Source organism: Pongo abelii, chromosome 23, assembly GCF_028885655.2.
Source record: "Pongo abelii isolate AG06213 chromosome 23, NHGRI_mPonAbe1-v2.0_pri, whole genome shotgun sequence".
Classification (NCBI taxonomy): Eukaryota; Metazoa; Chordata; class Mammalia; order Primates; family Hominidae; genus Pongo; species Pongo abelii.
In genome coordinates, this window is record NC_085929.1 from 53266566 (window position 1) to 53277764 (window position 11199).

The following is an 11199-nucleotide window of genomic DNA, read 5'->3' on the forward strand; positions in this document are numbered from 1 at the left end:
CCCCCAGCCAAGGTGGCCTTAGCAGAGGCCTGGCGGGAACTGTACCCCTCCCCAACCCGGCAATAACAAGCAGCCTCTGACTCTGCTGCCAACAAGGCTGAGGGGAACCTGGGCTTCCACCCCCACCTGGCAGTACCAGCTCCCTTCCCTGCTGGAGCAGTGCCAGAGAAACCAGCTAAACAGAAGGTGTAAACGCTGCCCAGTCTTAGAACATACTACAAAACGATCAGTGCTAGGTGAGTCTGGGAAGGAGGGCTGGGCTTTGGTGAGGCTGAGGATGGAGGAAAACATGTCGGGCAGGGAGGGCAGACGGCACCTGGGGAGGCACAGGGCATGCGGGAGATCATGACGGCTGGGCTGGGCTGGTGAGCACGTGTGCCCCGGGAGCAGGTGGGGGCAGGGCCAGATCGGGGGGAGGTCAGGAATGCAAGCCAGGCCACAGGCACGCATGGGCGAGCAGTGCCTGGAGAACTTTCTAGCAGGGCAGCGTGTCTAAACATCAATGGGGCACACAGGCCGGCTGTCAGGACGGGCCAACGGCACTGGAGAGGGGATTAGTGACCCTCAGGGTGCTCTCCAAACTTCCAATCCCCATCACCCAGGGTTCAGCCACCAGGGTGTTCCCTAAAGAAATTCAACAGGCAGCAGGAGGGGTCGGGAGGGGAAGACCGGGGCCAGCTGGAGGCAGAAGTCATCTGACCCAGTCTGTGGCAAAAAGGGGACCAAGGTCAGCGAGAAAGGAGAGAAGAGGTGTGGGATCCGGACAGCCGAATCGAGAACCCAGCAGAAGTGTGGGATGCGATACAGCCGAATCGAGAACCCAGCAGAGGTGTGGGATCTGGCAGAGCTGAATCGAGAACCCAGCAGAGGTGTGGGATCCGGGACAGCTGAATCGAGAACCCAGCAGAGGTGTGGGATCCGGGACAGCCGAATCGAGAACCCAGCAGAGGTGTGGGATCCGATACAGCCGAATCGAGAACCCAGCAGAGGTGTGGGATCCGGGACAGCCGAATCGAGAACCCAGCAGAGGTGTGGGATCCGGGACAGCCGAATCGAGAACCCAGCAGAGGTGTGGGATCCGATACAGCCGAATCGAGAACCCAGCAGAGGTGTGGGATGCGATACAGCCGAATCGAGAACCCAGCAGAGGTGTGGGATCTGGCAGAGCTGAATCGAGAACCCAGCAGAGGTGTGGGATCCGGGACAGCTGAATCGAGAACCCAGCAGAGGTGTGGGATCCGATACAGCCGAATCGAGAACCCAGCAGAGGTGTGGGATCCGATACAGCCGAATCGAGAACCCAGCAGAGGTGTGGGATCCGGGACAGCCGAATCGAGAACCCAGCAGAGGTGTGGGATCCGGGACAGCTGAATCGAGAACCCAGCAGAGGTGTGGGATCCGGGACAGCTGAATCGAGAACCCAGCAGAGGTGTGGGATCCGGGACAGCCGAATCGAGAACCCAGCAGAGGTGTGGGATCCGATACAGCCGAATCGAGAACCCAGCAGAGGTGTGGGATCCGGGACAGCCGAATCGAGAACCCAGCAGAGGTGTGGGATCCGGGACAGCCGAATCGAGAACCCAGCAGAGGTGTGGGATCCGGGACAGCTGAATCGAGAACCCAGCAGAGGTGTGGGATCCGGGACAGCTGAATCGAGAACCCAGCAGAGGTGTGGGATCCGGGACAGCCGAATCGAGAACCCAGCAGAGGTGTGGGATCCGATACAGCCGAATCGAGAACCCAGCAGAGGTGTGGGATCCGGGACAGCCGAATCGAGAACCCAGCAGAGGTGTGGGATCCGGGACAGCCGAATCGAGAACCCAGCAGAGGTGTGGGATCCGATACAGCCGAATCGAGAACCCAGCAGAGGTGTGGGATCCGGGACAGCTGAAGAATCAAGAACCCAGCAGGCGGTGAGGGTGGGCCACTGGCCTAGGAGAGAGGCCGAGTAGCTGGAGCTTGTGTGCAGGTGACAGGCTGGCTGCCTCCAGGACAGAGGACAACTCGTGCCCGGAAGTCCACGCTGGGCTGATCGCTGAAGCCATTAAGTTGAGATGTATCCTGGACCAGCTACAGGTTCCTGAGATAACCCTCAAAAGGCAGGACTCAGCTGCATTTCTCATAGAAAACGCTGCTATGCAAAAATCTAGACTGTTAGAGAACAAAATAAATTGGGTGGGGGAACGGGAAGTAAAACACATTAGGAGTTTCTTAAACACACAGAAAGTGTATCTTCTCGAGTATGAAAGTTTCTTAAATACTGGTGGTTTAATTTCTCTGGGATAGATAATCAAAAATGGAATTGCTGGGTCAAAGGATATAACTTTTTTTTTTTTTTACAGTTTGAAAACACTGCCAGATTACTTTCCAAAAACAGCCTAGCAGTTCCCACTCCCATCCACTGGGTCTGCCAGCCCAGAAGCGTCCTGAAACTTCCTCAGCACAGAGCTGTGCTTTCGCCCTTCCCTATCCATTGCTGGGTGAGAGCAGCATCTCATCATTGCCTTGGGTCAGTATCTACTCAGACGCTCAGCATCCACTTCCGAATGTTTTCTTCTGTGAATCGCCTACTTATATCCATTGCCATTTGTCTAATGGATTGTCTGCCTTTTTCCTATCAATTTTCATGTAAGTTTAAAATGTTTAAAAAATGTTAACCTGGCCGGGCGCGGTGGCTCACGCCTGTAATCCCAGCACTTCAGGAGGTCAAGGAGGGAGGATCACGAGGTCAGGAGATTGAGACCATCCTGGCTAACACAGTGAAACCCCGTCTCTATCAAAAATACAAAAAATTAGCCAGGCGCGGTGGTGGGTGCCTGTAGTCCCAGCTACTCGGGAGGCTGAGGCAGGTGAATGGCATGAACCCGGGAGGCACAGCTTGCAGTGAGTCGAGATCGCGCCACTGCATTCCAGCCTGGGCGACAGAGTGAGACTCTGTCTCAAAAAAAAAAAAAAAAAAAAAATTGTAACCCTTTTTCTATCCTGTTTGTTGCAAATATCACCCCCATCATTTTTTATTTTTATTTTATTATTATTATTATTATTTGAGATGGAGTCTCACTGTGTTGCCCAGGCTGGAGTGCAGTGGTGCAATCTCAGCTCACTGCAACCTCCGCCTCCCAGGTTCAAGAGATTCTCGTGCCTCAGCCTCCCAAGTGGCTGGGATTATAGGCACACGCCAACATGCCTGGCTAATTTTTGTATTTTTAGTAGAGACAGGGTTTCACCATGTTGGGCAGGCTGGTCATGAACTCCTGACATCAAGTGATCCACCCTCCTCGGCCTCCCAAAGTGCTGGGATTACAGGTGTGAGCCACCGCACCCGGCCCTCATCATTTTTTTAAATTTATGGTATCTTACAAAAGAAATTTTAAAATTATTTAGTCAAATAATCTAGCTTTTTCTTTATTCTTTCTGGATTCCATCTCAGTTAGGAGAGCCTTTTCCCATTCCAATATTATAAACTGTCCTCTATTTTCTTGTAAGAATTTACAGCCAGGTGTGGTGGCTAACGCCTGTAATCCCAGCACTTTGGGAGGCCGAGGCGGGCGGATCATCTGAGGTCAGGAGTTCGAGATTAGCCTGGCCAACATGGTGAAACCCTGTCACTACTAAAAATACAAAAATTAGCTGGTGGCAGGTGCCCGTAATCCCAGCTACTCAGGAGGCTAAGGCAGGAGAACCACTTGAACCCGGGAGGTGGAGGTTGCAGTGAGACGAGATCTTGCCACTTCACTCCAGCCTGGGAAACAGAGGAAGACTCCAAAAATATAATAAAATATGTTATATATATATGTGTATATATATATATATATATATACATTTTCCTATAATTCAGCTTTCTACTCTTAAATATGCACCCAAGAGGAGCAAAAGCACAGCCCCTAAAGGGTCAGGGTGTCTTTATCCACATAGTCAAGGTGAATGGACTGGAAACTGTCCAGAAGCCCATCAGCAGGTGAACGGATACACTAGTGCACCCACACAATGCAATATGACTCAGTAACCAGAAAGAAGGAACCGCTGACATGATGAATCTTAAAAAAAACAAAATGAGATAAAGCGGCCGGGCACAAAGAAGTGCACATGGCATGATTCCATTTACATGAAACTCTATTAGCATCGCGCCCGCCCCTGGTGAGAAAACAGCCCAGGGCCCAGGAGAAGGTTCTGGGCTGCTGCTATCCAGGTGATGTTTACACAGGTGCGCACAATTATCAAAATTTAACCAACTATGTGCCTTAAAATGTCTGAGTTTTATTGCACACAATTATCAAAATTTAACCAACTATGTGCCTTAAAATGTCTGAGTTTTATTGCATGCAATTTAGACCTTGATAAAGTCGATTTTTAAAAATCATGTCTTAGGAGAGGAATTAGTAGCGTGGAAAACACTGCAGTATATTTTCTCAGCTTTTCTTTCATGCATATTTACATATACACAAATACCAAATATTAATCACATCTAAGTCAAAGAGTGACTTTTTGTGTATGCTTTTCTGTGTTTTCTAGATATTATTAAATCAACATGACTTACTTTTGTAAGCAGGAAAAACATTTTTTTTAAGTATCTGTGGCATGCCCATGTTTTGCCAGGCACTTTGCAGGGTGTGCTGAGGACACGCTTTATAAATACAGCACTGACCTGCCCAACGAGTTCACCACCAGCCTGGGACATCCCAAGTGGGGTTGGTGGAAGGAAGGGGAGGATCCTTCCACAAAGGTAGAGCCTGGGCAGTAGCCCCCTCACCCCCAACACACACACACACACACACACACACACACACACACACACACACTCTTCCCATTCCCAACTCTAAAGGAATAAATGCAGGGTTTATCTAAGTGTGTTTTGCAACAGTCAGGGGAAATAACCCAGATATCAACGCAGTGTTTCCAGTTCAACGAGCATGACCCACTTCGAGTTCCTGTTTTCGTCCTGCCCTACTTCCCACCAGGCTGGCGGCCCAGGGCACTTGCTGTTGCAGCTTCCTCAGGTGCAGACCTCACCCAGGCCCAGGAAGCTGCAGCGATCCAAATTGCTAGTCCTTGTCTTTGCTCTTGTACAGTCAGTCACTGTCCCAGCATGATAACCCACTGAGGAAAGTGCACGTGCCTAGGTTCAAAGCCAGCTCCCTCTGTACATCACTGCCTCTGGGCCCAGTCAATTCCCACTCCTACTGTCCACATCTGAAATAGGGGTGATGCTACGGAGAAAACAAAGGAGTCGGAATAACTAAGCGGCCACCCCAGCAGGGCACACACAGTGGCCTTGGCTTTGTCTTTAGCCCATCAGTCACCTGGAGCTCCAGGGCTGCTCCTGCCTCATCTCACAGGTCCTCCTAGGGCCAGTTTTTGCACAATTCTCCACCTCTCATCATTCCTCAACCTAATCAATCCCAGTGTGCCCAGATACATCTGGGGGAGTGGAGAGGGCTGGGCAATGCCACCTTGCTGACCAAATTAAATGTCCTGTGAGCTGGTTCACATTCTCCTGCCCTACTATGGCCCTACTGACCTCAAGCATAGAAGAATCAAACCTGGGCCTGATTCCTTTTGGGGACTGTAAAGTTATGAGAAAAAAACTAGAGACAGCGTGGCTGTGTTTCTGAACTCATTCACAACTTAGCGTTTCCCAACTTGTTGATGTTTTCCCATTGTGTGGGAGAGCACTCCTGGGTGGAGAGGGCAGGCTGCTTCCTGGAGGAAGCCCACCAGCCAGGGCCACCAGCCAGGGCCACCAGCCAGGGCCCCACCATCCATGGCCCCACAAACCAGGGCCCTCCCTCTCCAAGAGGGACCAAGCTCCCGGCAGGCCAGTCAGGCAGCTCAGGATGAACCTGCACAAAAGCACCTTGGCTTAGCAAGAGTGAAGCAATAAGCATGCCAAGAGGCAAACCCCAGCAGGCTGGACAAAAGCAGATGCCACACCACACCAAGCCCTGACCCGGGCGACCAGAAACCATAATGGGAGCCGGCTGGGGACGCCAAGGCAGAAAGCAGTGATGACTGACCTCCCACACAGATGCCCTGTAAGGTGGGGTCTGGCGTCTCTGCGGCCGCTGGAGCCCGAGGGAGGCCTTACAGCCCAGTGGCTACAAGCACAGCAGCTAATTGGGCCAGTCACTTCCAGTCCCTGCAGATCGGCCCCTGCATCCCCAGGACGGGAGCAGCTGCCCCTCAGGAACCCATCCGGTTTGAAGCCCAGTGGCCCGCACTTAGGAAGCGCTTGGGGGAGGCAGTCATCTTCCTGAAGCCTAGGGATTTACAACAAAGTACAAACCCTTCGGGCCCAGGCCAGGCATCTGTTCTCCTTGTGTGTGGGCCCTGGTGGGTGATATTTGGGGTGTGACATTTCTACCAAAGGGGACATGAGGAATACCTTAGGAAAGTCAAGTCTCAGATGCCCAGCCACAGATAGGTAACCCCAGGGCTGGAAACCAAGTGTTGGTCATGGGTCTGAGACCACCCCTCCACCTTGGCCCCACCTAACGTTCAACTCTGTCCCCACCAGCACCCAACCCACAGATCCTCACAGCTCAGCACCAGAAAGCGCCCGGAAGAACTCCTGACCTCAACTGCCCACAGGGTCTAAAGGTGTCATCCCAGGCTCCGAATATCCACCAGAGAATCTTGGCCTCCACCACACCCACCCCAATCTGCCCACAGGGTCTAAAGGTGTCATTCCGGCTCCGCACATCCACCATGAATCCTGGCCTCTGCCACACCCACCCCAATAATTAAAAAGAAAAAAGACTGGGCACGGTGGCTCACACCTGTAATCCCAGCACTTTGAGAGGCCGAGGTGGGCGGATCACCTGAGGTCAGGAATTCAAGACCAGCCTGGCCAACATGGTGAAACCCCATCTCTACTAAAAATACAAAAATTAGCCGGGTGTGGTAGCGGGCTTCTGTAATCCCAGCTACTCCGAGGCTGAGGCAGGGAGAATTGCTTAAACCCAGGAGGGGGAGGTGCAGTGCGCCAAGATCGTGGCATTGAACTCCAGCCTGGGCAACAGAGCAACATTCCGACTCAAAAAAAAAAACAAACAAAAACAAACAAAAAACAAAAACAAACCCTCTGTCCTCCTGCGGGGCTTTCTCTTCTAGTAAACAGCAGCTCCAACAGACCTCCTTCCCGTGCTCAGTCCCTCCACATCCAACCCCGCCCACCTCCATCTCCCATCTGGACAGGGCCAAAGCCTCTGCATCACAGCACCCATCCCTCCTCTGGGTCCTCCACGCAGAGGCCACGAGATCCCCGGAAAATGCTAAGTTGGATAAGGCCCTCCAGGGGCTCCCACTCCACTCACTCAGGTCCCCATCTCAGCCTGTAAGGCTGCAGGAGACCTGGGCCCCAATCTCCCTACCCCATCTCCCTTCACTCCTGCCACACTGGCCTCCTGCTGGTCTCAGGGCCTTATACTCGCTGCTCTTCCTGCCTGGATGGATCTGTCCCTGGAATGCAGAGCCCTCGGTCTCTCCAGGTCTCTGGTAAAAGCCACCGTGTAAGTGAGGGCTGCTGAGACCACCAGGTACCAGACAGTGACCTGCCCCCACCTGCACAACCCTGCCCCCTACCCTGCGGGCTCTGTCCTCAGTGCCCAGCTCCATCAGACACTTGTCTCTGTGTGCCCTGTCTCTCTCTCTAAGGGAAAAAGCTCTGCTGCAGCAGCGACTGTGTCACACATGTTGGCCCCCGTCCCCAGCAGGCACACAATAAAAACTTGCCAAAGAGGGCATGAATGAAATGGAACACACCGCTACCACCCAGCCTGGGTCTCCCGTGCCGCCAACACCTCCCCCTTCTCACTGTCCAGACCTGAGCTGCTGCAATCCTCCCACTGCCCCAGAGTGTGGAAGGGCACCTCTTTATAAGCCTCTGCCAACCTCTCTGCCACCAGACAGCTCTGCCCTAGAGCCTTGAGGTGGCTGTCCCTCCCCGGCACCGCGGCCCTCCAGGGTGGGCTGTGCGTCCTCCATGTTTACCAAAGTCACTCTTCTCCTCATCCGGAGGGCCTCTGCGGGGCAAGTGGCCAACCCGTGGCACCGAAACCAATTCCCCCATCCCGAGCAGGGAGCACACCCCACAGAAAGTCAGGGGCCCCTTCTTTAACTTCTTAACAGGAAGTCCTCACCCTGCAAGGGCGCCTCTCAGGTTTCGAATCCCTGCTAAAGAAAAGCATCTGTTCTTGGATTAAACTGTAATGCGCGTGGTGGGGAGCGCCTGGCACCCCCCCTTAGGATCCATCCACAGTCCGTCTTGTCCAGAGGTGCCCTGCGGACAGACCGCACCGGGGGCCACGACCCCGCGCCCGCGCCCCGGGTCCCACCTCCCCGCGGGGATGGGGCGCCGGCCTCCCCTCCACTGCGCGGCGCTTTGTCCTCCGGTTCCCGGAGCAGACGGCGGCGCCCAGCCCGGCCCCTGGCCCCGGCCTCCCTCCCGCCTGCCCCGACCCCTCCCTGGCGCCTGCGCTCCCAGGGCCCCCCGCCTTACCACGGCCGCTCGCTCCCTGCACCCGGTCCCCCCAGCCGGGTCCCCCACGCCGCCCCCGCTCCCTGGCCAGGTCCGGCTGAACCCGGGCGGCGGCGACACTCACCCGCGCCGGGGGTGCCGGCTCCGGGCCCCGGGCTTCGCCACCAGCGCAGCAGAGCCCGCGCGGGCTCCAGGCTCACGGCGCAGCGCTGCTGCTTTACCCACAGCACTGAGTGCAGCGGCTCCGCCGCCCCCGTCGCCCCCATCTCCGCCGGCGGGCTCGTCCGCCAGGCTGGGGGCGCGCGGACGCCGAGGTGCGCCGGACCGTTAGCGGCCCCTGCAGTGGCCCGGGCGGCGGGCTGCGGGAGGCGGGCTGCGGGAGGCGGCGCTGCGTCACCCCGTACGCGGGCGGCGGGGACCGCGGAGGGGACGGGCGGGGCGGGGGCGAGGAGGAGGAGTGGGTAGAGGAGGGGCCGGGAGCCGGGGAGAGGCGGGGGGGACCCGAGAAGGGGAGAAGAGGGCGGAGGAGGGGGCCGGGATGGGGCTGGCCGCGGCCAGGGCGCTGGGGCCGGGAGACGGCTGCCTTTCTCTCCTCTCCTCTCCGGCGGGTGCCGGGTGCTGAATCTGGCGTTCCCGCGACCGGTCGGGACTCAGTGGCGCCTTCCGCGCGGCCCTCCGTTCAGGCGGGGTCCGGGCGGCGCGGAAATGCAGTCCTGGCGATCGGGCGCGGGCGGGGGGCGGGGGGCGGGCCTGGATGGGGGCGCCACGGGCGGCGTGACCTTGGGCGGCGGGTGCCCTCTACGATCCTGAAGCCACAGAGCAGACAGCTGAGGCCTGAAGCCACAGAGCAGACAGCTGAGCACGCGCCCCTGAGCTGGCCCTAGGAACCGGAGCCTGGGCCCCAGACTTGGAGAGACATGGCCCCTGTGGCCCCAATTCACCGCCTCCCCAGGAAGGCCTCCCTGACCCCCCAGCTGAAGGAATCACCAGCCTGCAGGGACTCCAGCCCTGCTTCAGAGCACGCCCTGCCCCTTCATGCAAGCTCCAGTCTCTGCGCCCGCAGTGCCTAACACAGCCCCATAGGAAGCAGCCACAACCTGGTTCAGAGGGCACATCCCTCCCTGATTTATCAGTGAAGACTGTGCTCACAGAGGTTAAGTCACTTGCTCAAGAGCACAAGGCTCCAGTGTGGCAGAGCCTAGGCTCACACTGACGCTGTCTGGATGTGACACTGAGGTCTGAAGTCTGCCCCTCCCCTCGGCTCCCCTGCCCTGCCCTGCTGCTGCAGACAGAGGTGGGGTGGGCCAGGTCCACGTGGCCTTGCTGTTGTGCCTGGCACCAGGTGGCCGCATGTACAGGTCTTACCCCACCAGCTCCTTGTGACTGTCTATAGGGCGGGAACCAGCCATGAATCATTCCTCCCTGGGAGCCCAGCCCCTGTTCAGGCCATGCAGTGAAGGCCCCAGGACAGTCCTGCAGCCACTGTGGGCCCAGTCAGAGTCCTAGCAGGCAGTACCTGATAGTGGCACACAGTGGGGTGTGCAGCAGCAAGGCCTGCCCAGCCTCCTCCCTCCCACAGCTGCCGCTCTGAGGCCTGGGAAATGTGGATCTGAAACCTACTTGCAAAGAAAAGCTCATGCCAGTGGCAGGAGGGTGCTGCTGTGTGTGAAGAGGGTTGGCAGGCAAGGGTGGCATGGGCAGGGGCCCGGGAGCACCAGCGTCCCTGCTGGGGACCTCTTCCCTGGGCCTCCCTGTGCTCAGGCTCCCCCTGCCCCTCCCGGCGTATTCACGTTGCTGTCCTCTGGCTGCACGCCTCGGCTTAAAATCCTGCAGCCAGAGTGGGGGGCCCAGAGAGGACTCAGAACTGCTTAGGCCCCCGAAGGAGCTCCATTGGGGGAGACAGCAACATCAGTTACAAAACACACAGGAGATTCAATGAGGCTGTTAGGGTAGGCCCTCATCCAACGCATCCTTACAAGAAGAGGAAATGTTGACCGGGTTCTGTGGCTCACACCTGTAATCCCAGTACTTTGGGAGGCTGAAGCGAGTGGATCACCTGAAGTCAGGCGTTGGAGACCATCCTGGTCAACATGGTGAAACCCTGTCTCTACTAAAAATACAAAAATTAGCTGGGTGTGGTGGTGCGCTCCTGAATCCCAGCTACTCCGGAAGCTGAGGCAGGAAAATTGCTTGAACCCAGGAGGCGGAGGTTGCGGTGAGCTGAGATTGCGCCATTGCACTCCAGCCTGGGTGATGAGAGCGAAACTCCGTCTCAAAAAAAAAGAAGAGGAAATGTGGACACACACAGACCCCCGAGGCGTGTGTACACAGGGGTGTCCATGGGAAGGGGCAACAAAAGAGAGTGACCTCCAGGAGGCCAACCCTGTGGGCTTGGACCTTGACCTCAGACTTCCAGCCTCTGCGGACTGTTCATGGGAGACGACAGATTGCTGTTGTTGAAGCCACCCAGTCCGTGATATTTTGTTATGGTAGCTGGAGCAGACCCAGGGGACCTGTAGTCCTAGGATGGGCTGGGGAGGGGCCTGGCCACTGCAGGGCCCCATGCTCATGCTCAGGGAGAGAGGGTGATGTCACGAAGCCCGGTTTCCAGAAGATGCACGTCCTGCAGTTGAGTTGCATGGGAGAGGGGTTGGGTGGGGGTCAGGCCCTGTGTGGGGCCAGGGCCGTGACTCTGGGGACAGCACTGGAGGGATGGGAGGAAA

The 11199-nt window shown here is 56.6% G+C and overlaps 1 protein-coding gene across 4 annotated transcripts in view; it reads right to left on the reverse strand.

Moving 5' to 3' along the window:
* Positions 1-8875, reverse strand: part of CERK (ceramide kinase) — a 57827-nt gene extending 48952 nt beyond the window's left edge. For 2 of the 4 annotated variants that reach the window (XM_054543815.2, XM_054543814.2), the window contains exon 1: positions 8601-8848. In XM_054543815.2, the coding sequence (XP_054399790.1) occupies positions 8601-8742 (142 nt within the window). In that variant the 5' untranslated portion in view covers positions 8743-8848. Of the gene's footprint in view, positions 1-8600 lie in introns of all 4 variants that reach the window. The other 2 variants (XM_063723117.1, XM_063723118.1) reach the window with 2 other exon arrangements.
* Between the last annotated feature and the right edge of the window lie 2324 nt (positions 8876-11199).